Source organism: Phytophthora infestans, genomic scaffold, assembly GCF_000142945.1.
Source record: "Phytophthora infestans T30-4 supercont1.20 genomic scaffold, whole genome shotgun sequence".
Lineage (NCBI taxonomy): Eukaryota > Oomycota > Peronosporomycetes > Peronosporales > Peronosporaceae > Phytophthora > Phytophthora infestans.
The window spans coordinates 671,978-696,640 of NW_003303739.1; the positions used below are offsets into that span (position 1 = coordinate 671,978).

Genomic DNA, 24,663 nt, shown 5'->3' on the forward strand with positions numbered 1-24,663 from the left:
CTCTTTGCGGGCGTAATTGACCCCCATCTGCGCGGAAACAGCTATACCTTCCTCCGTCCGTTTATTAGGCGCCACCGTGACACGAGGGGCAGGTAGCGATATGACACGAATGATATTGGGCTCTCCAGCTACTCCTCCACTCACTGCATCCACTTCTTGTCCTTCTGCTATCCCTAGGAGCTGTGCTCGTACCAACTCCGATACCCGACGCGCGAGGGTTGGTGTCGGAACCACGCCAAACTCGAATGCCTTCGTACTGGACGATTGATCTTGGCAACAGGCGCTCAACTCTCGTAGTAAAGTGCCCATTTTTAAGCGGCGACGTAGCGTATAGTCCCGCTTTATCAACGCGTTAAACGTTTCGGCTGGATTATTAGTCGTTGCGAAGCCACTGGGTGTGGCGAATATCTGCCACGTAGTGAAGAGACCAGTCAACCATTGTCCATGCATGTACTGAGCAAATTGGACCAACGCAGGTTCCTTCAGCCACCGCGTCATAATGACACGCAGCATCTCTAAATAGGCGGCTTCACTGCGTGCAAAATGCAGGTCATATACCTCCCGAAGTACGGTGGCTGCCACACCGGAGGAAAAGCTCCGAATACGCTCTTGAACCTTCTTCATTACATGGAAGAAGCACATTAGGAAGCGGTAAGACGGATTGCCTCCAAACACCAACGCAAGGGCGTTGCACTGTGCCTTATCGCCGTCTGCCATCGCGTACTGAATGCGTAGGTCGTTCTTGGTGATCCAGAAGTAGATTCGTCGCAACGAAAAGAATACAGCTTCAAATACAGACTGAGTCTCCTGTGAGACCACAAATAGAGCAACTAGGTGAAATCTGCGCGACCTGTCAGATATCCCCACCACTATAACTGGATAGTCACACTGATTCATCTTATACGTCCCGTCAACGTGTAAGATGAAGTTCTGTGGGGGCACAGTAAGTCGCAGCATTAACGCCTTCATTGATAGACCCACAATGAAGGGTTTCTCGTCGGACCCATTGCCCACAATCGGTTTGCCACTGCTGTCTAGCTCCCATCCAAACGTGAACGTTTGCGTCATTGTCTCCAAGCCGGTGTACGCACGCGCGTGGACCCAGGCCCTGAGCTCCTGTACTCGGTCGTGATTTTCAAGGTAAGTTCGCGAGTAATTATTCACAAAGTTCTGGACAGTCTTTAAGGGAGGGAGATCCTCAAGAGGCGTCGAGAACTTTCGAGCTAGAGCGTGGCGAATACGCATAGGTCGGAGGTGCTCATCAGCGAGCTCGCGGCAGTAGATCTTCTGCGTAGTAGTGAGCTTCTTGCTCTTTGGAGAGGATACACGGGTGTTGTGAGCTCCATACTCGAAAATAGATACGTGCGCTGTCTCCAGGCACGTAACGATCTTTCCTCGCCACTCGCAGTCTAACTCACTAGCTTCGCAGCAAAGGCCGAAGCTGCATGTAAGTAGGCGGTAACGCATCTTGTGCTCTGCGTCAATACACATGCTGCATGCCATCGTCTGACTCTTCTGGATCTCGAACGCCTTCATCGTCTCCATCACAGCGTCGGCCGCGGCAGCGTCAATGCCGACGGCCCTCTCCTCCCACGGCACACGCTTCGGCATGGCCACACTCGCCGAACAGGAGCTCTGCGAGTGACGTCCAGCAGCTTTAAACCTATGTGGGCCACATTCGCCACATATCTGCACGGCCACCGCTGATAGGCCAGCGAAGACCCAAGCTCACCTTGTCTGCGCGCTTCCTGCAGCGAGCAGAGCCGAAACCACTTATTGTGTTACTACAGCACTCTTCTGTGCTGACACATTCTGACGGTGTTTTAAGTAATTCACGGTGCCATGATGGTACTGTTTTGTGCAATTACAGCGTGCTCCCCTTAACGTCCACTGCTCACTATTAATAATACATACGGTAGCTGCTCCTAATCACGACTGGATAATGTCCATGTTTTGATTTGGGGGTCGGAGCTGATAAAGCGTGCCCGTTTTGGGGTCAGTCGTGAAAATACGCCCCCACGCAGACCCCGACCGTGGGAACGCTGACATATAGTGTGGTTACGTCGTCTCCTTCGTCTTTCACACTGACGCCAGCGGCTAACGTTACAGCTACTTCACCCACCCAGCAGCAGGACCTCTACCAAAGCAACTGAAACGACCAGCAATGGGGCTAACACAACCAGAATGGTCAGTGGGGGTACCCAAACGGCCAGCAATGGGGTCCAGTTTTTACTGAGTTGCCAAGGGATAGTCACTGACTTGTGCGGCCATGAGACAGCGGGTCAACAACTACTGACAAACAGTGCACTCTTCAGTGTATTGCTATAGGGCATTAACGTTGATTAATAAGGAATCGAGCAGTAGCAAGCACATGCGAGATATTGGGTGCGTCAGTGATGTTAGCGGCTACATGGCGTCTGTGGTGCGGCGAGTGGGGACCGCACAAACGCGACCTTGTATCTGGCAGCGACGCGTTGGGGTTACGAGCCAATCAGGAGCGACCAAAGATTGCAGCAGGAACCCGATATGCCGAGGGAAAGCGACGTGAGGACGGAGAGCAGTACCAGATTGACTCTCACTTTAAGATTTGCGCAGTCGGCACAGAGACGTAAGCAACTGTGAGTCCGGAGACGTGCGAGACAGCAGGTGGGGTGCACGCCACGGTCAGAGGACGAACACGAGAAGAAAAAAAGGAGACAAGAGAAGAGAGGTGGGACTGGACGGACAACCAGCGGTCGGTGCACTGGTGGACGCGAGGAGCAACGACAGCGACGGGCGACTAGACGAGTAGGAGAGGACCCTCCGAGTTATTGTGTGGCTGCATGTTGGAAGTGCAAGATGTGCACGTACATCGACTCCAGAGTAGTATCCTATGTTACGGCATATGGAAGGTTCTAGAAGGATCTAGGCATAGTGATAGGTCCTAGCTAGCGGATGGTTGGTTAGTTCTCACTTCGAGATTGGTAAAGCCACTGACGAGGCCCCGGCGGGGGCCGAAACGCGTCTGGCACGCGTTTAATCCAAGTCATTCACATCTACTCGATTCTACATTTCCTACAGGTTATGAGCCCAAACGGCTTGGTATGGGCACTGCGGTGTACGCGGAATACGCGCTGGGGGAGTTCAGGCTCAAGTCGTCGCTGAAGCAACGGGCTCCGACGACAGGGGGAGCGGAACATACAAGTGCGCGGTGGACACGCAGTCGCTCTTTGCGTTCGGGAAAAGGACGGCCGAGTTCTGCACAAGGAGGTGGTTTCGAGTGGTGTGAGCGGTGGATCGAAAGAGGTCGATCGAGAAGGGGAACAACAACAAGCTCAAGCAAGGCTCAAGGACGGCTACAAGGTGTCAAGAGACGACGTGGTGGTGAACATGAGGGAGCCGGGAAACCTAGCGATCGCGGCAGCAACGGTTACGCTGGCCAGCGCGCAGGTGGTAAACCCTACAAGAATGTATGCAGTGAAGAGGCTGCAGCTGACAAGCATCATGCGGAGAGCAGCCGATGGCTGTACTCTCGTGACCAAGACGGCTACGACTCCTGTCGTCGAGGGGGAGCGTTGGAAGTGCAAGATGTGCACGTACATCGACTCCAGAGTAGTATTCTATGTTACGGCATATGGAAGGTTCTAGAAGGATCTAGGCATAGTGATAGGTCTTAGCTAGTGGATGGTTGGTTAGTTCTCACTTCGAGATTGGTAAAGCCACTGATGAGGCCCCGGCGGGGGCCGAAACGCGTCTGGCACGCGTTCAATCCAAGTCATTCATATCTACTCGATTCTACATTTCCTACACTGCAAGCCGTAGGGTAGGCGCCAGAGGCGTGATCCAAGTGGCTTTAGCTAGCGAGGTTTAGTGGGACCCGAATCGTCGGTGAATTGCGTGGTCAGAGTCGGTTTAAAGGACTGAGGCAAGGAGAGTGGACGCTTGACAAGTTACGGACGCGTGGCGAGTCAGGAGCGTAAGAATAAGAATGAGTAGCGGTGTATTCCGGGAAAGAAGGCCCAGAGAAGAGCCATGGCAATAGGTCGAAAGCTGATAGGGTGAGTCAGGTGAGTGACAGCACGCCACCGAGAGCTAGTTCGCGGCGGCTAGTCACAACAGGCCAGAGTCACAGCTTAACGTTACTTCAAAAGAAGCGATTATACATGTAATACCGCTACACGTACAGAACTGGATCCTTCTAATGTGCTCAATTCTTCAAGAGAAAACTCCGGATGAGCTCGACATCACGATCGCGGTGCATGAACCCAAAGTTTTTGAATGTTCAACCTGCATGTACAGTACAATGTTGAACACAGCACTGCTGTTGCAGCACTGTCGTCGCATCGAGTGAGCACTATTAATACAGTATTAATACTGTATCCATACCGGTATCTGTACCTTTAAACAATAATGCAGTTTTCTGTTAGAAGAACCGTTTAGGTCTCCTCGGATTTCCTACGGTTAGGAGTCCTGTCCAACATATATTATTGTGGTTTTCATCAATTTTGCCGCCCGATTTGCTGTGTTATCTCGGGGCCCGATTTAAATAAATTGGGCAGGGTGTAGGGTAATAAGGCTTGAATTAGCTATATGTGACCCTACTTCAGGTCTTAATGACGAGGGCGACGTCATCTCCAGACGACCTTACCACCCACAACTCAGTTTTACTTATTGAGGAAGAGGTAAACACTAAACGTATGCATACTGTAGCGCGATTGCCGAGTAGAAGGGTGCTATAATTCTCCTACGGCGGTTAGACTGGAAGTGTTCTAGCAAATGAGTTTGGGCAGATCACATATGCCGTCCAAAGACGGCAATTCTGGCACTTCCCCTTTAATTCGAAGTGCCCATCGACATATCCGGCCCGAGATAGCAATCTTACCTTACCCCTACTTTCTATTTCGACGGCGCTCAGCAAATCGGATCCGATATAGTGGATCTCGGATCATCCGCTTTGCCAAAATGGATGAAAACCACAATAATACTACTAAAATAAGTACTGTGAGGATAGAGTGCATCCACGTGACGTAAAGGAACAGCAGTTTGCGATGCAAAGCGCGGGATGCTGGAACCCATGTGGCCACCGTGGCCAGGCCACCACCGATAATCACTCTGGTATTTTCACCACGACAGACAGCACTTATTTAGTACTGTAGCCGAAGAACATGAAGTCGTACGCGGCGTTCGTGTTACTCGCCACCGCGGCCACGTTGGCTGCGTCCAACCCCAACCAAAGCTACCAGGGAGACGGCTCGGGTAGCTACAGCTCTGCAAACTCGAGCGTTGTCGGAAGTAGTTCGGACGATACCCAGGCACCAACGGTGGTGCCGACAGCGACGCCTGCTCCATTTACAACCGTCCCCCTCCACGACGGAGCCACCTACAGCCACGCAGCCTCCTACAGCCACGCAGCCCCCAGTGACGGAACCGCCCTCGACTACTCAGCCTCCTGTGACGGAATCACCCTCGACCACGCAGCCCACGCACTCTTCAAGCGGAAGTGATACCACTCAGGACGGCGGTTTGGAGACCCCGCTGCCGACCCCGCCGCACACTTTGACACCCGAGACGGTTGCGCCGTCGACTACGTCTCCTCCGCTTGAGTCACACGCGGGCAGCGGCGAGCAGACACAACAGGCTTCGACCTCGACGAGTGGACACGACGATTCTTCACTCCCTGGGGACTTGGAGACTCAGTTGCCGATAATTTCTCCTACTTTGGCTCCGGCGACGACAGTTCCACCTGTTGAGCAGCATCCAGGCTCATCAAGCAACCCGGATGACTCTCAGACCACGCAGGACTCGACCGCGGCAAGTGGAAGCGAAGCTGAACAGCAGAGCTCAAACCCTGGAAGTGCTGATACTGACTTGACTGAGACACCGACGATTCCTCCTGCAACGACGGCTCCACCCACCGAGCTGCCAGGATCAGCGAGTGACCACGAGGCCTCTCAAACGTCTAATGGAAGTGACGCGTCTCAGCAGCACTCGACGTCCGCAAGCGCCGATACTGAAGTGACACAGGCCCCAACGCTTCCTCCAACTAGTCCACCCTCAACGACAGCTCCACCCACAGAGCAGCACAGTGGCAGTAGCGCTTCTCAGCAGGGATCGGTCTCTGCAAGTGGAAGCGGAGAAACCCAAGCTCCTAGCCAGTCCTCGCACTCAAATCAACAGGACGCGACGACGACAGCGCCTCCGACTGAGCAATTGACCCCAATAAGTGGCAGCGGCGATTCTCACGACCAGAACTCAAAGTCTGGAAGCTCAGAAGGCCCAACAAACGAGCCAACGATTCCTCCGACGTTGGCGCCGTCGACGACGGCTCCCGAGCAGCAAAAGAGTTCGTCAAGTGGCAGTGACGATCATCAGAGCTCAAATTCTGGCAGCGCTGGACGCCCCACGACGACGCCGGCTCCTGCTACTACCGCGCCAAGCACTGAGGCTCCTCCAGTCTCGGAACAGTCGAGCACCTCAAGCAGTGCGAGCGCGTCTCAGCATGACTCAAACTCAGGAAGTACGGATGATAACAAGACGCAGACACCGACGATGCCTCCTACGGCTACTCCCGTGACAGAGACACCCGCAACAACGACGCCGACTACCACGAAGCCGTCGACCTCATCAAGTGGGAGTGATGCTGGGCAAAAGGACGACTCTGCTCCGAGCTCATCAAGTGGAAGCTATGAGACTTCTGGAAGTACAGATGACAGCAACAGCCAGACGACACCGACGATGCCTCCTACGGTTACCCCGAAGACGGATACCCCCGTAACAACAGCTCCGTCTCCAGCAGACTCGTCGAGTAGCAACGACTCTACTCATCATGACTCTACTTCAGCCAGTGGACACCAGGAGCAGACTCCAAGCGGCGGAACCGACCACGGCCAGGAGGCTCCGGTCGCAACCATGCCCCCTCCTGTTGCCCCTAAGACGAATGCTCCAGCGACAAAAGCCCCGTCAGAGTCAACAGACAACGAGGTTACTCAGACGTCCCAGCAGGAATCGAGTGCTGGAAGTGGAAGCGACGAGACTCAGAGCTCCGAAAGCAATGACAAGGAGACCCCGTCGCCTACCATGCCCTCTGTCATCCATCCCGCGACGAAGGCACCAGTGACAACTGCCCCAGTTAGCGAGGAGTCCGACTCCTCGAGCGGTAGCGATGTCACGCAAAAGATTCAGGTGAAGACACACTCGGAGACGACGAGCGACACCAAGACACAGTCTCCGACTATGCCTCCTACTGTCCCTCCCGCGACTAAGGCCCCGGCCACGACAGTGCCTACCACCGAACAGCAGTCACGCGACGACGACCCCGTTCAAGAATCGAGTCTGTCGACACAAGACGCCGACACTGTGGCACCTGAAGACGACGCGGATAATACGCACACTGACACCGTGGCATCTGAACATGACGCGGATACTACACAGACCGACACTGTGGCTGCTAAACATGACGCGGGTGCAAAGCAGACCGCAGTTGGCCACAAAGCCACGGGAGCTACCAACTGCGCGATGTAGTTCCTTGCGGAAAATTACGGAGAACCGAACCGTGTTGACTCCAAGTAAGTAAGGCTTACTGTAAGCATTCTAGAGATATACTACTAATTGCATGGGCATTCGTGCCCTTTTTAAGCATCGTGCAAGTACATTCAAGTACCGGTATTATCCCATTCATGCCAAATTGACGGTTAGTTACATGCATCTTCATTTATAGGCCATTGCGAAGCAGAATACCAGGATACAACTGGAGATAACCCTGGGCTGGGGTCACCCCGATTTGCACAAGTCGGTTGGGTATAAATATAGCGCACCACAGTGAACAAAGTCGGCGACAAGCAGGAGGTTATTGATCGTCACAACATTCTGTGTAAGCATCGGGAAAACATGCGTACAGGTACCTATTAATACTGTTGCGTTGACGACGTTATCACTACAGTACGCATTAACTAAGCTACAATACATGCAATGCTTCGAAGTAGAATTGCACGTTATCGATGGTTTGTGCCTTCGTTGCTCGAGCATTATAAGCGTAAATACCCCTTTTAGTGAAAGAAAATATACCACGCCCTGCTAACTCGAGCCTAGCAGCACCGCCACGACAATGCAGCTCGAGTTCAAAATCTCTTTCGCGAAGTACAATTGCATATGTCACTCACAACGATTTGCAAAAGATTGCTTGTGTCTATTCGATACCACGATATCGCGCTGTCCGCCGGACAGCGCGAGGACAGTGTCCGGACAGCAGTCAAGGAAACGTTGAAGCTTTCGAAGAATTGCGTGGCCAGGGCTTCGTTTCCTGTTCGAGATCGTAGCGTTGAATAGCACCTCAACAAGTTACAGACCGGTCTATCGTTTGTCTTACTCGCAAGTTGACGGTCAACGGCGTGTTCTTGTTGGACCATCTGGGAATTGAACAACGAGTTCCTCGTGACCAAGTCGCCACTGGCAATCGCAATGCAACGCGACGCTACCATTCTCGCTCCCCAGCGGCTCACACGGCACTGGTTGTAGACAAGCCCCGTGCCAAATAGGTTGGTTGGGCACTTGACACCAGAGGCCACGGACGTGTCCGATTCGCGCAAGTCTCGCAAGTTCATTCCGGGTTTTGCTTTCTATCAAGCACATCTAAACAACCTGTTAGCGATGAAGTCACCCCTTTCTTTCGCTCTTCTTGCCACAGCGGCCACCTTTGCAATCACTGATGCCTCCGAATACTTCACTGGAGATGGTACCACCTACACGCTCAGTGACACCAGCTCTGGAAACTGCAACATGATGTCGGCACTCAACTTTGCCACCACCGACTACGCCGCTCTAAACAACGAGCAGTGGAGCGGTCTCCAGAACTGTGGTCGTTGCGTTGAGGTCTCGTGTGCTGACGCACGCTGCGCTGACCAGACCAAGTCCGTCGTGGTGCAGATTCTCGACCGCTGTCCCGAGTGCAAGCACGGTGATCTCGATTTATCACCGTCGGTCTTCAAGACGCTCACGGGGTCCCACCCGTCCCGCTACACGATCAAGTGGAAGTTTGTTGACTGCCCGGTGGCAGGCAACGTCAACTACTGTCTGAAGGGAGGCAGCAACAACTACTGGACGGCCATTCAGCCCACCAACTGCGCTACTGGTGTCCAGAGTCTGACGATTAACGGCCAAGAAACGAAGATGCTGGATGGTGCTTACTACTATCTGCTTGATGGCGCAGGCACGTCCCAGACAGATCTGTCGAGCGTATCAGTGTCGCTGACGGACGTCAACGGTGTGTCTATCACGGACAAGGTGTCTCTGAGCGCGGGTTCGTGCACGAAGGGGTCGTACCAGTTCCCGTCGGGTGGTAAGCCGTCAAAACCTTCGACGAACACGTCGACCCCCACCACTGCACCAAAGCCGACCACGGCCACTCCTACAATGGCCCCCACGAAGGTGCCGACGAAGGCCCCGACTGTGACTACCAAGGCCCCGACGCCCACTACTGCTACTCCTCCACAGGAGCCGCAGACTCCTGCTCCTGTCCCGACCACCTCGACTCCGATGACGGATGCTCCTGCAACTACGGCTCCTACACCCATCACACAGTCCGGTTCGGGTGATGAAGGCTCGCAGACTACTCAGGAGGATATGAGCTCCACCAGCGGAGCCAATGGCGTGACTCAGTCGTCCCTACAGGCCTCGAGCTCTGGAAATGAAGATAGCCCGGAACAGAACGTTGAGCAGGGACCTAGCTCCGATAGCAACGATGTGGAGACCCAGGCTCCGACCACTCAGCAATCGAGCGAGGGAGACGAAACCCAACAGTCTAGTACTGACGGCGAGACTTCGACTGAATCGCCGGATGTCCCTGCTACGGTCGTACCGGGAGACAGCGATAACCAGACACCTGAGCAGCAGCAGCCGACCATATCTAGCGCGGACGGTGGGGTCGAATACTCTACGACCGACGCCCCTCAGCAGTCGGGATCGGGTGTGGGTGCCGAGACAGAAACATCTTCGTCGGCGTCTACCTACATGGATTGCGGCAGTTCAAGTCATCCTACAGAACAGAGTCCTAGCTCGTCCAGCAACGGAAACCCGGTTCAGGAAACTCAGCAGAGTGCCGAGCAGGGCTCGAATTTGGCAAATGTTGACGACAACACCAACAACTCGGCACCGAACCAGCAGTCGGGTTCCACCGCTGAGAACGGTGAGGCTCAAGTTACCCAGCAGGACCCCGACTCGGTCGATATTGAAGGCTCGACTGAGGTTGGCGGTGACGTTGACATGGTGGACTCGCAGGCAGGCCCTGTGGACCAGAACGACGAGGACCAAACTGTCCAACAACAGACTTCAAGCGATGGTGGAGCCGATACAAACTCGGAGACGCCCGAACAGACTGAAAACCCCCAACAAGACTCGTCATCCTCCAGCGAGACTCCTATTCAAATCAGCACTGGAGCTGCCAACTGCCCTATGTAAGCACAACAAGCAACGCACATGTAGAACCATTCGTGTCAAGTAGCGTACTAAAGAGTTAATACATGTAGTATGGCTCAACTAGGCGAATGATATCCAGGCCTTCCGAATAATACATTGCAGTGAAAATATTATGGCAATAATTACATGGAATAATAAAATTTTCAGTTATGATGAAAACTTTCAGTTATATGGTATTAGTATCGTCTTAAATTATTTGTAGCCCATGCTTTACAAAACGACTCAATCCCAGCTACGCAAAACTGAGAACCAACCACTGCTTGGTTGGCTGGCAAGTCCTTGGGAGTGCATCCAGCTCAGTCCTTCTCTTAGAAACCACATGGACAGTCGCGACCTTGGCTCTAGGTGTGCTAACCTTTTTTGGGGGAACCTCCGAGGTCCCATCGGGGATGTGTAGCGTTGACCGTTTTCCAAAGGTTCTTCCTCCGATTTCACGTTCGACAGGCCTTGCCTTGGAGTCCAAGTCATTCGGTCATCAACGCACCGAATGCTGCCGTCGATGGTAACCAATGAGCCCCTCGCACCAGGTACCAGGTATCCCAGGTAGTGACAGGTCACACTTTATGTAATCAGGGTATATTAGACCTGTACCCCGTTACATACACGGATTCACCAATCGCAGACGATGGCGCCAAAGTGTTGGCGCCAACAAAAACCCGCCCTCGAAGTCACTACTTCATTTCTCAATTAGCACATTTGAAGAGGGTGAACAAGCGAATGGCAGCCAGTGAGGTTCGCCTAGCTCGTGGGCTGGCTAAGACTTACGCGACCGCTACAGAGCGCCCCCAGTCGATGTCGACCATCGGATGCGTAGATAATACACTTGCGCATGAACGGCTCCGCGGAATGAGCGCCGTTGAGAGCGTGGACATTGGCCTTGGACGGAGGGCTCCCATCTCCAAGGAAATCTGCGGCGCACGGCTTTGGGGAAACGTATGAAGGTTCCAAAATCCCAGCTTCGATTTTAAGAAGGGTCCACCTCGGCAAGTATTGAGTCACAACATACGTGATGTGTGCTTTCTATCTTTTTTTTTATTGAGAAGAACTTTTGCTTATATTTAATTTGATCGATAATTTGTAGCCAGAAAGCCTAATTAAGATTTACGGAGGTCAGGTCAGAGCTGAAGGGGTCGGGATCCTGCGTGAACTCAATGGAGTTTAAACTCATTGCAATGATTCATGGAGGTATTCCGGAAAGCCTAAGCAAGCCGCTAAAATCGAGCATATGGTACGTAATGTGCTTTCAGATGCAATGCTTAGGCTTTCCTATCATGCTGAATGATACCAGCAGAACACCTCCGAGAGGCTGCGGAGGACGAAAGCATTCCGGAGGGCCACGGAGACCAAGGCTTAGACGACGACTAAATGTGGGGGCTTCCGGATCGACGCATCAGCGAGATTGCAAATTAAGTAAAGCCAGCCTAGGCTGGAAACGATCAAGAACAAGAGAATGATGAAGGTTGCACGCTGCAGCTGAGGACCAAGCCTGGCTCGACACGACTAGCGTCCCATTGATCAGGGACAGGACGATTTTTACCGAGCGCCGAGAGCTCGTGCGACTCGATCCTGGGTCGGACGCCTTCTTCCGCGGCTTTGAGCATTGCAAGATCGCCATGGTCGAGCGTCGGAGGATGGCGTGGGATGCAGCCGTCCTCAAGATTCCGCGTGCTCAACATGCAGTGCGCCAAAACAGGGTGGCGGTGGCCCGAATTGCCAGAGTGGAGCGAGAGTGAAGATTCCTTTTTTGTAGGATTCCGCATCGTCCAATATGGCGAAGGGGCCTTGGTTGTCCTCGAAGAAGGTCGACTCCATCAAGCATTGGACAACCAACGTAGGGAGTCTAAGGAGATCTGTGTCAAGACCCCGCGCTCTCTCAATACCATCTACAAGTTTTAAAAAAACGTGCTTCTCCGACAGAACAGCTTCGGCCTTCACAGCCCCCAACCACAGAGTCTTCACTCACAGGGTCACCGCAATCGAAGTTGAATCCGAAACAAGGTGACCTTAGACACATCAAACATTAACATTTAACTTGAACTTACTTGATCTCTTCACGTGATACAGTCTTGAAGCGACCCATTCATCGCGGCACCGACGAGGCGATCGCGGGATTGTTGGAGAAAAGCAAGAAGCGCGGCGAGATAATGGCACTTCTATCAAAAGGTCGTGAAGAAGCTCAAGCTGGAAGATGCAACGACGAAGCCACGGAGGTTCCTCAGGGTACTGCAATCCTAGCTCCGCAACTATTCCGGTTCACCCGCAAAGCACCCCGGTGCTACACCAGCAACCACTCCATGCTCCGGTACTCCAACAGCAGTACATCACTCCAGGCCCGCAACAACATCCCGCTTCAGCACTCCAGCACAATCTTCCCGCTCCAGAGTTGCAGTGCACTCCCCACGGTATAGCACTCCATCATAATAATCACGCTCCAAGGATCAACCAGCTACAACATCACGCTTCAGCTCTCCAGCAGCATACACTCCTCACGCTACAATGCTCTAGGATTCGTACTCGTTCCAGGTCTTTTTGACGTCCTCCCAGCCAAATAATTCGCATCATGCAGCATGCTCCACCCCGTTCATTGTTTCGCCCTCTATTGCGACTCCGACAATCCAACCTACTGGGGTAGACTACATTCTCGCAGCTCTGAGCGCGAAAATCTAACGTCTCCGACGCTCGGAGCCAGGTTTGTAGGAGAGGATATCAAGGCGTTAGCGCGATGTCACAACGTAGTACTTCTCCGCTTCGGAAAAGAATTAACAGTTGGGTTTTTCAATAAAAAACTTTGCATGTGTGATTGGTCAATGTCCATTCTGAGATGGGTACGATTGGTTAAAATGAGTTCATATGAGGATTTGTGTGTACACGAATTGAGAATAATTAACACGAAAATGGATTCAATTGCTTTTAGTAATATATCACTAGATTAAACTCCATTTGCGCTTTTTCTAGTATATTTTAAAGTTTAATTCTGATTATTTTTGACGATAAAACGAAAAAAAGCGAAAAAACGCCACCCTCCATAAAGTGATAGCTCAAATGGTCAGGTATTGCTACACGCTCAAACAAGGAACACCCGAGTCGAGGGAAACCCGAAACGAGCAGGCCCTACATGCTTTAGCACCTGAACCAACCTTGGTTCAAGCTCCCTATCAAGAGAGCAAGGCTCTCATCTCAACGATGAGCTGTACATACTGCCTGCGCACCAACCACGATACTGGCGACTGCTATGTTCTACAGCGCCACCTACAAAATGGTCAGGTAAAGGCAGGAACGGTGCTTCCCGCCAACTTTAAGCTGAAACCTTCGTCCAATCAAACTCGACAGCATCCTTACAAGGACGGTTTCGGCGGCAAGTCACGAAACCAAAATCGGAATGACTACAAGAGCAAGCGGAACAGCAATCGAAACAGAAGCCAGAACGGCAACCAGAAGAATACATCTGGAAAATCCAAGAGTCACAATAAATTCCACGGTCGCCGCAAGGACACCGACTCCGACAACGAGTATGGAATCATAGCCATCACCACTCTGGACCTCAGACAAGAAACAGAGGCTGTAAGTCTCACCGCCCAAGATGCGGAGCATGACCCAGTGTGGACTGTCGACTCAGGCTGCACTCGCCACGTTACGTCCAATCCGCAGTGGTTTGAGAAGCTGATCCCAAGTGCTGGCAAGTCAATCACTGTCGGCGGCAATCACCAGATTCCGATAAAAGGAACTGGTGATGTCAAGATGACAATCAAGGACACGAAGGGAAAGGAACGAGAAATAACCTTGGCCAATGTGCTATATGCGCCCCACCTGAAGTTCAACCTACTCTCCGTGCGCCAAGCCGTCGAAGATGATTTCAAAATCAACTTCCCCAACGCCAAGAAGTGCGTTCTGTTCTTCGCTAGCCGAACCAAATTTGAAGCCAAAATTGGTGAAGGGACTCGACTCTACCAGTTTCACGCGAGCCCGGCAACCTCAAGTCAGGTAGCCCATGTGGCCACTTCAGGTAAGCCTGATAATGTTTTACTTTGGCATAAACGAATGGGTCATCCTAACTTTCGTATTATGCAGGATCTGGCTTAAGCCAACACTGTGATGGACATGGGCCTGAAGGACTTTGATTCCAAGAAAGACTACTTTTGCTCTTCCTGCACATACGCCAAGGCCCATCGTAACCCATTCAATAAAAGTACCGTTGAACGGGCAAAGTTCCCTCTTGAAAAAGTTCATTCTGATATGGCTGGTCCATTACCCGTCCCCACACTCTCGGGGTGTCAATATTTTCTGACCTTTATAGATGACTACTCACGGTACATGTTCATCTACATCATCAAGCGAAAGTCTGAGCTGTACGAATGCTATGAAGATTTTTGCCAGAAAGCACAAAATGTTTTTCGCGCTGATGTAGGCGAACTCCAGTTCAATGAGAACATACACGATGAAGAAGTTAGACATCTTCAAAGCGACAATGCCCGAGAATATGAGAAACTTGGAAAAATGATTTTTCAGAAGTACAATACGCACGCACAATTTACAAATGCGTACACGCCCCAGCAAAATGGAGTTGCAGAGAGGCGCATGCGTACACTACTCGAACGAACCAGGGCTTTCCTCATTGATGGTAACCTACCGCAGCTTCTTTGGGGAGAATGCGTCAAACACGTTGCTGACCTTCTGAACATTACTCCCAGCTCGGTAACCGATAAGGTCACCCCATACGAGAAATGGTTCAAGCGAAAACCATCCGCGCACTACATCAAAGTGTTGGGTGTACTGCGTACGCTCACATCCCTGAGATACACCGCACAAAACTAGAATTACGTGCTAAGAAGTGCATGTACTTAGGACTCCCATCAAACAAAAAGGGATATAGACTCCTTGACACGAAAGAAAACCGTGTTATCTACAGCAGGGATGTTGTGTTTAGAGAAGACGAGTTCCCACACTTGGAATTCCTCAATACACCAGCAATCTCGGACCAAAATGGCCCCGCACCGACGCTATCACCGTCGCTACCAACACCACAATTGCTACCTCCAATAGCCTCACTACTAAAACGCAGCGTCAATGCGCTTGCCGCGGAAGTAGTAGTAAAGATGAAGAAAGTCAAACACAAAACGAGCGCTCAGAACGAGGATGAACACTCGTGTCTACTTGATGATTCACTCGACATTAACGAACGAAAAGAGCACCTCACTCATATCTACGCTCTATTGGCTATCAGACACATATCTGAACCAAAGACGCTCCTAGAATCCCAGAAACTACCAGAAGCACAACACTGGGAGAAGGCAGCCATTTGTGAATACAAATCATTGATTGACAACAAAACGTGGGTCCTCACAAAACTACCGACAGGGAGAAGGGCCCTACAGTGTCGATGGGTATTCGTTGTAAAATACAATGGAGACGGCAGTATTGACCGCTATAAAGCCCGCCTGGTAATAAAAGGTTTTTTGCAAAAGTATGGCGTTGACTACGATGAGATATTCTCTCCAGTGATCCGCATGGAAGTGCTGCGACTTTTACTGACGATTGCAGCACTCCTTGACCTTGAGATCCATCAAATGGATGTTAAAACCGCTTTCCTGCACGGATACCGCGATGAGGAAATTTACATGCTGCAACCTGAGGGGTTTACTGTTCGTGGAAAAGAGCACTTAGTCTGCAAGCTTTTGAAGAGCCTATATGGTCTCAAGCAGGCACCTCGGATCTGGTATCTTACCCTGTGCTCTTTTCTTCTCACCATGAAATTCCACAAACTCATCAAAGACCAATGCGTTTTCATTGGAGTTGTGGATGGAGCTACATGCTACATTCTAGTCTATGTGGACGACCTCCTCATCATAGCCCCTACGCTTGATATCATTAACAACATAAAGAACGCTCTCAAGCAGCGCTTCAAAATGTCTGATCTCGGTGAAGCTCAATACATCTTAGGCTGGTCAATCGTACGCAACCGTACGGACCGAACCATTTTCATCCACCAAGAGAAGTACGCTACCAAAGTCCTGGATCGCTTCTCTCATCTTGATGCACACCCGGTTGGTACACCCGCTGCTCCCAGTGTGAAGCTGACGGAGGCCATGTGCCCCCAAACGCCAGAAGAAAAACATGAGATGAAAGCGATCCCGTACAGAGAGGCAGTTGGTAGCTTCATGTACTTAATGATGGGAGCTAGATCTGATCTCGCATATTTTCTACGAGAAGTCAGTCAATTCCTGGTGAGCCCAGGAAAACCTCACCGGAATGCCGTTAAGAGAGGATTGAAGTACTTAAACGGTACGCGCAATCTTGGCATCACCCTTGGTGGAAAGCAAAATCTAGAGCAGTACAAGTCAAAGCATTATCTCACTGCATACTCCGACGCAGACTATGCCAATTGCCCAGACACACGACGATCTGTGGGAGGCTATATCGCATATATGTGTGGAAGCCCAATTTCATGGCAAGCGAGAAAGCACCACACCGTAGTTCTGTCCACAACAGAGGCGGAATACATAGCCCTATGTCACTGCATGCAAGAAGTTATTTTCTTAAAGCTTCTTTTAGTAGAGCCTAAACACGAAAGCTCACATGCTATTACCCTATTTGAGGACAATCAAAGTTGTATTAAACTTTCCTACAACCCAGAACTGCATGGCAGAAGCAAGCACATTGACATTCGGTATCACTTTGTACAAGAAAAAGTAGAGCGAAAAGAATTTGAAATTATGTACTGCAACACCAAAGAAATGGTAGCAGACATTTTTCAAAAGCATTATCAAAACCCCTTTTTATAAATCTAAGAGGGTCACTACATGTAAGACACTCATACAAAAATAAGAAAAAGAAAAAAAAGGAAAAGAAAAATAGTAATCGATATGTAAAATTTATACAGCAACAAGTTTTGTTAAAAGTAAATACGTATTATTTAAATTTTAAAGATTAGCACGAGAAATGTCCTCAATTGAGTACACACCATCTACTGTCTCAAAGAAACTTGTCAAAAGCTCCTCCCGGTTAGGGAAGAAGTGATAGGTGTCGGAATCGATGAACACAAACTTGTTACCAGCCCAGGCACGAGCGATACAATGCCATGTACCTGCTCGTTGCCCAGGCCGCCTACCTATAATCAGCAGAGCCGATTTTCGACTCTGCACGATGGAGGCAGGTCGCTTGGGTCTGCTCTTGAACCCCGACCTTGTGTTCAGGTAAATCAGCTGTTTCCGCCGCTTCTGCAAGCCCTTCTGCAACGCATCCATAGTGTAGGCACCGTAGCGTGGATGTCCATGATCCACACTTGGGCTCACCTCTACCAACCGAGCCAAAATAGGCCGCAACATGGCTGGGGTGATAAAATCCCTAGTTTGAAGAGCGTTGCTGATCGATAAGAGACCGCACATTGAGTACCGGTCCGACAGCATCTCTTGATGTTGGCACAAAATTGATGTGCGAAGACTGACAGGCATCTGTGTATACAAAAGATAGTATATTAGTACTGTGCAAATCACATGAGCCATAGCAGCAAAATATTGATTGCAGTAAATCAATATGACAAAACCCAAGGTTATTGAGACCAGTGGAGACGATTCGCTACCGAGTGAAACAAGTTCACTCAGAGCTAGCCCAGACTATAGCGTCAGGCGCGCATCGCACTAAGTCTCGCTCCCTTGAGGATTGCACTTGATCAACACCTTCAATACTTGCATGCAAATCAGAAGAAAACTGCACCTCTGCAAAAGTTGAAAGATCAAGAAATGAACACATGCACTCAACGAGAACGATACGGAATAGAAAGCAAGCTTATTTCACTGATACTTGAGCTGCACGACGGTAAAAAACTTTGCGACCTTCGGAAAGGTATAGACATACTTCTAGCAACTCACTACCGCAAGAAACAGTCGATTATCCTCGAAGTAGTAATTTTAGTCAAAGTCCTCAGCGTCTTGAATGCAAATCAGCTGCACCATCTGGGATAAGAACTGCACCCAGCTTGGGACACAGAGAGGCTGTCAATGATGTGTCCTAATTGGTGACATAGCGTACAAGTTATTGTACAAAATGTCTTACCATACAAAATATGTTCTGGACCCAATCCCGCATAAGTCGATACATCACCTTTTACAGGAAAGATAAATCAATGGTGCCAGGAAACTCTCTGAAGACAGACTCATAAAATTCAATCACATCTCTTTTTTCTTCCTTCTACTCAAGCTCCTCCGCCTTCCTCGCCTCACCTTCAATAGAAAGCAACCGACTGCCTTTTTTCTTAGGATTTTTTTTGTCACCACTTGGTTCAATATACAGTACTACATTGTGTATTATTAACTGTAAATAGTCCTTTTCGTAATACTGGGCGAGTACAGTATTCACGAGTGTGGTACTGTATTATCGTTTTTGCATGTGATTTGAAGCTAAAACACAGTCAGTGCCTGCCAGCTGGGATAATAGTTGCGAAAAGCAAACTATGAAAAAATAAACATTATGTCAAAAAAAATGGAAGCTGCATTGTTAAATAAATGCTGCCACTTGGATGCATGAAGTAGTCGCCTCCTAGCTCTCTCAAGAGACGAGAAGTTAGCATCATATTACACAACGCTACATGGAGTAGGCTGTGAGGTGCAGCCTTTGCACAACATTAATTATGATATGCTGCATATATTATTTTATTTACTTTGTTCGCAGCGAACTTCGCTTGGCGTACAACCAGTGTTGCACTGCGCAAGTTTCCTACACCTTCCGTGTCAATCTATTCACTTGAATCAATCAGTTTTCTCACATTTTCGACCAATCATGTCTTGTCGGCACAGTCGGCCAGGTGTCGGCAATTTTATGGTATGGATCGATAACGCTAGTGGACATGCAGATAAAGCGGTGCAGAAGGTTGCACGCGAGCTGCGAACACGCGTTTTTTTTTCGCCTAACACGACCGATTTTGTGCAGCCAGCGGATCGCTTTCCAAATCAGCGAATCAAGGTGCACTGGCGGAACTTATGTGAGCGTCGCAATATAGATACTGTTAGACGGGGGGAGTGGATGCAAGGCGCAAAGACAAGCGGGGCACTTACTAATCCTGGAAAGCGTGTCTTCTTAGAAACAACAGCAGAGTTCATTCGCCTCGTCATGCTGGAAAAAACGAGAAAGGGGTGAGCTGGGCAAAACGTTGATGGTGTTATGCGGGCTAGATGTGGGCAACAACGGTAAGTGGAAGGCAAATCAGCTAAGTATGACGTTGCAGGATTTCATTGCGAGATGCAGTGAGGATTGTAGTACAGGATATCAGGAGGCTACTGCGAGTGCATCAGTGTAATAAAAAGCTTAATGTGGACCTTCAAAATCACCATAAAAAGTCGTGCACCACTATTAATCGTGCACCCTAATTAATCGTGCGCAAATCTTCCTTTCATAATGCATCACCATAATAAGTCAGGGTCAGATTAATTAGAGTGAAGGGTGCAAGGAGGAGGACTGAGCTGGATGCACTTCTAAGGACTTGCCAGCCAACCAAGCAGTGGTTGGCTCTCAGTTTTGCTTAGCTGGGATGGAGTCGTTATGTAAAGCATGGGCTACAAAATTTTTATGACGATACTAATACCATATAACTGAAAGTTTTCATCATAACTGAAAATTTTATTATTCCAAGTAAATATTGCCATAATATTTTCACTGCAATGTATTATTCGGAAGGCCTGGATATCATTCGCCTAGTTGAGCCATACTACATGTATTAACTCTTTAGTACGCTACTTGACACGAATGGTTCTACATGTGCGTTGCATGTTGTGCTTACATAGGGCAGTTGGCAGCTCCAGTGCTGCTTTGAATAGGAGTCTCGCTGGAGGATGACGAGTCTTGTTGGGGGTCTCAGTCTCGTTATTAGTCTGCTCGGGCGTCTCCGAGTTTGTATCGGCTCCACCATCGCTTGAAGTCTGTTGTTGGATAGTTTGGTCCTCGTTGTTCTGGTCCGCAGGGCCTGCCTGCTTGTCCACCACCGCCAACCTCGGTCGAGCCTTCCAAATCGGCCGGATCGGGGTCCTGCTGGGTAACTTGAGCCTTATCGTTCTCGGCGGTAGAACCCGACTGCTGGTTCGGTGCCGACTTGTTGGTGTTGCCGTCAATATTTGCCGAGTTCGAGCCGTGCTCGGCATGCTGTGGTCGCTGCGCTAGTACGCATGTTGGCTGTACGCCGCCACAGTCTGCTTGGCGCGGCGGATCTGGCGTACTTGTCTAGTCCGAAAAAGAATTAACAGTTCTTTAAATCGGCGATAACTTCGGCCATACAGCTCCAGCGGAAGCGTGGTTGAGCTAGTTTGAAAGTTATACTTACGTAGCGTCAGCACGTTGTTTTTAGCAAATTTTCCGCCAATTTTACCGGTTTTTCGCCAGTTCATGCTGCACCTTGGCCTCGATGTGACTCTTTAGCTCTTCGTAGGGAATGAATTTCCTGCTACCCTTCCAGACCGATAGTTGCTGCTTCCATTTTCCAGGTAGCGCATGGTACAAGTAGAGTGACTTCTGTTCGTGACCGATAGTTGCTGCTATCATTTTCCAGGTAGCGCATGGTACAAGTAGAGTGACTTCTGTTTGTGAGCACACTGTTTGTGGCTTCGGAGGCAACCTTCATGGCAGATTCGATGTCAATTATGAACCCCGTAAGGTCTGAACCTTCTTCATACCTCAGTGCCATCAGGTATGATAGCACATGATACGGGTCGCCGTGGATGGCAGCACCTTCGTACTTGCTACAGCTCGTCTGGAAGATCTCAAACGCAGTAGTCTTGTCCTTGACCATGAGAACATGTTGGTCATCGATGGTCTTGATAAGGAAAGCTTTTGCTTTTGCCTCGTTGAGTCGAAGCTTTTTCGAGCTCAGCCTCTGGCTTTTAGCCTTCAGCTTCTCTGCTCGCTTCAGTTCATCCCGCTTCTGAGCCGTGAATGACTGGATAACGGGGGGATTCTCCTGCCCCATTTCCACATCGCCGTCGTCTCCGGCTGTGGGTGCATCCGAGCTTGCGGAGCTGGCATCAGAGGAGGACTCGCTCGGTGAGGAGCCCACCATTTCGTCGGCCTTGGGAGCACCGGCAGCATCAAGCGCGGCGGACATGTCGTTCATGTCGGACAGTGCCGGGTTGAGTTCTTCATCGGAGTCGAACTCGTAGTCGGAGTCACCGGTGTAGTCGATACGCTCGACGTAGCCGAGAAGGTTCTTTCCTTCGAGGGCGGCAGTGACGCGGGTCTTCCAGATGATGAAGCTCCGGCCATTGAGGCGCGGAAACTCGCGGTCGTCAGCGGTGGAGGCTTGCGTTGGGCTCATAACCTATTGAAGGTGAAGCGAGGAAGGTGGAGGAGCTTGAGTAGAAGGAAGAAAAAAAGAGATGTGATTGAATTTTATGAATCTGTCTTCAGAGAGTTTCCTGGCACCATTGATTTATCTTTCCTGTAAAAGGTGATGCATCGACTTATGCAGGATTGGGTCCAGAACATATTTTGTATGGTAAGACATTTTGTACAATAACTTGTACGCTATGTCACCAATAAGGACACATCATTGACACTTTCACAGCTGCTGGGCAATCAATGATGTGTAGAGCAAATCAATTGCAGTAAACTGCATTTCGCTAATGCTTGAAACGCTAGAAGCTAATGCAATTCTCACATGGTAACGTTACTACACAGAGACATCTAGGCTAGGTCGCATAACTACATGGTTTCTTACGCTTTTAGCATGAATGGCTAGCAGGAAGTTTGCCTGCGCCAACGCTCCCCCAACTCACTTCTACTTTAGCACTCCCTTTAGCCATTGTTCTGCTAGCGACCGTTTCGCGGAAAAGTCAGTGTGAAGTAGAAGTTGGGAGTCTTTCGGTGCGCGTTTCTCTTCGGATCCGGCGATTTGCTAGATAATCAGGACAGAGATGCAATCCAACAATTTGAGACGGACAAGAGGTGGTCCAATGTGTCAGAATCAGAGCGGAACTTCGGTTCGATACTCGCTGTGCGGATTATATTCGGTCAACAATGCTCTTCAACACCGCGATATGTTGTCGGTTGAGACAATGGCGCCAATTGTGCGTCGTTTGAACGAAAAATCAGGCGAAAGTGAGGGCCTTGAACCTCACGGTAACGACAAATACGGTGCCTATTCTACGGCGGCGCTGCACGAAGCACTTCGAGCCAAGGGATATCAACTGAGGTACCTCAACAACATGGCGACTTTCAATTGTAGCAAGAAGAAGTGGTTTAAGAAGGTGGCCCGCTCCAAGTACAAGCATCTCATGATCATTGGTAGAGCAATGGGTCAGAAGAAAGGGACGTGGCACTGTATTGCGCGAGCTTTAGTTCGTGACAAACACTACCTTATCGACTCCGATGAATTCGTCTACAAGGCAAGCACTGAGGAGGGATTGCAATATTTCTTTGCCGAGGTTGATGGTGTTTATGCCATCGAGCCAAGTAATCAATCAAAATAAATTTTCTTTTACTTTTAATCCTTCTTCAAAATTCAAGTTTTAAATTTAAAAACACATTGTCAGTTTAATTTATAGTAATAATAATTAAATTTGGGCAACTCCACAGTAATTTAATATTAAACAACACGTGAAAATGTGAGTTTGTTTGTATGTCTCTTTAAGTCGTTTGTGTAGCTGGTATTAGCCTGAGTAATCTACTTGAGTGAAAAAAGATCATGCTTTTTCGCGTGGAGCTGGATCAGTGATCCCTTCCGTCGCAACACGAGCCCGATATGCTTCTATCAGCTTGTTCAGCTTGCCTCCATTGTAGTACTTCCGCAGCTGCTTGAGGGCGGAAGACCCACTCTTGCGCTTAGTGCCTTGCTCTTGAAAAAAGTTGAGCAAGTTTGCCTCTGCTTCTTGTCCAACACGAAGGACTTGGTCGCAGTACGTCGATGTGGACGGGTCCAGATGAAATCCGTTAGGCAAGAACAGCTTCATGTAGTTCACGGTTTGCTTGTAGGCAGACTTTCTCTGCCGATCTCCGCACACATCCCAGATTCTTGGGGTCTTCGCGTACCACTCAAACCAAATAGCTGCAGGTCCCTTAGGAAGCGCCTTGCTTCCACATGTCTTGGACTTGGCAGGACTCTACGAGCAATCCGCACCTACCTGAGTTGCATTAGACGACGGAGATGAGGACGCTACCGCCTGACTGACACCACGCTCGAGTAGGCTGACTCGGTCGGTTAATGAGCGGTTCATCGCTATCAGCTCGCCAATAATGCGATTCTGATGGTTGATAAGCTTCTCCTCTCTTGTTAGCTTCTCTTCGGCCACCTCGTTCTCAACGAGATCCTTCCGCGTAACCTTCCCTTGCAGTTCCGAACTCCACGCTAGCATCTGAGCCCTGGACAATCCAACCGTCATTAAGCATTCCCGCATTCTGGTGGCGTACAGGCACATCGGATAGCGCTCGAGTACTTCAGGGAAATGCTGGATCAACGACGCCACCAGGACTTCAGCCACACGCCCGTTGGGTTTTTTCTCTGGATCTTGGGTGTTGATGCTAGTCTGAAATAACAGATTTCCCAATTCCAGCGCTTGCTCTCGGCTCGCGAAGTCAAACCATGAAAGTGTGGGTACCGGTGGCTTTTTGCTGGAGTCCCACCCGCTGAGTACTCGAGCTACCTTCTGGTCTTCACTTGTTGTGTTGAATACGTATGCGAACGCTTTGTTTGTTGCCGTCATGTTCCACGACCCTCTGTCGAAAATCCATTGTGCACTGAGTAGTGGGTCGCTGTTGGCATGTTGGGCTCCACCACGCCGAAACGAATGAGACGTCAAATTCCCAGTGGGGTTCGCTTTGGCTTGAGCAGCCGATGCAGACTTGACAACGCGATTCACGTAGGCATGGATCTTCATGTTATCCACAGGTACCTTTCGCGTTTTTTGAGGAGGTTCAGCTGGAACGTCGTCGTCGTCGCAAAGCGCAAGGGCTTCAGCTAGTGGGATGTCGACAGGTGCTGCCACACTCTCCTCGCTCCCTGCCGCAAGATGAGGATGGTCGAGTAGTTGGGCGCACGGGGAATCTTGCATTACCAGTGCCATTGCGATAGCATGGAGAGGGCACGTTATGAAGCTGTCCCTGTCGGGGAAAAGTGAAATCCCTTGTTCTTCTGCTGTTTTCACCCGGATGAGCCTAACGAACACCACACCATCGGCACTAACAGAAAGATTGCCCTTGACCACGAACCCAAGGTCGGAGGCACGACCAAACGCATACCAC

The 24,663-nt window shown here is 50.1% G+C and overlaps 3 protein-coding genes across 3 annotated transcripts; all 3 read left to right on the forward strand.

Annotated features, from left to right (window-relative positions):
- Nucleotides 1-2,371: 2,371 nt before the first annotated feature.
- PITG_10693 (uncharacterized protein) lies at nt 2,372-3,627 on the forward strand (the record flags this gene model as incomplete). The annotated part of the gene is made up of 3 exons (XM_002901495.1): nt 2,372-2,385; nt 2,596-2,734; nt 3,166-3,627. The coding sequence occupies 3 exons, from the start codon at nt 2,372-2,374 to the stop codon at nt 3,625-3,627; spliced, it is 615 nt and encodes a 204-aa protein (XP_002901541.1).
- Nucleotides 3,628-4,592: 965 nt separating this feature from the next.
- PITG_10694 (uncharacterized protein) lies at nt 4,593-7,612 on the forward strand (the record flags this gene model as incomplete). The annotated part of the gene is made up of 3 exons (XM_002901496.1): nt 4,593-4,661; nt 5,136-5,235; nt 5,366-7,612. The coding sequence occupies 3 exons, from the start codon at nt 4,593-4,595 to the stop codon at nt 7,498-7,500; spliced, it is 2,304 nt and encodes a 767-aa protein (XP_002901542.1).
- Nucleotides 7,613-8,625: 1,013 nt separating this feature from the next.
- PITG_10695 (uncharacterized protein) lies at nt 8,626-9,427 on the forward strand (the record flags this gene model as incomplete). The annotated part of the gene is made up of 2 exons (XM_002901497.1): nt 8,626-9,305; nt 9,367-9,427. The coding sequence occupies 2 exons, from the start codon at nt 8,626-8,628 to the stop codon at nt 9,425-9,427; spliced, it is 741 nt and encodes a 246-aa protein (XP_002901543.1).
- Nucleotides 9,428-24,663: the final 15,236 nt, after the last annotated feature.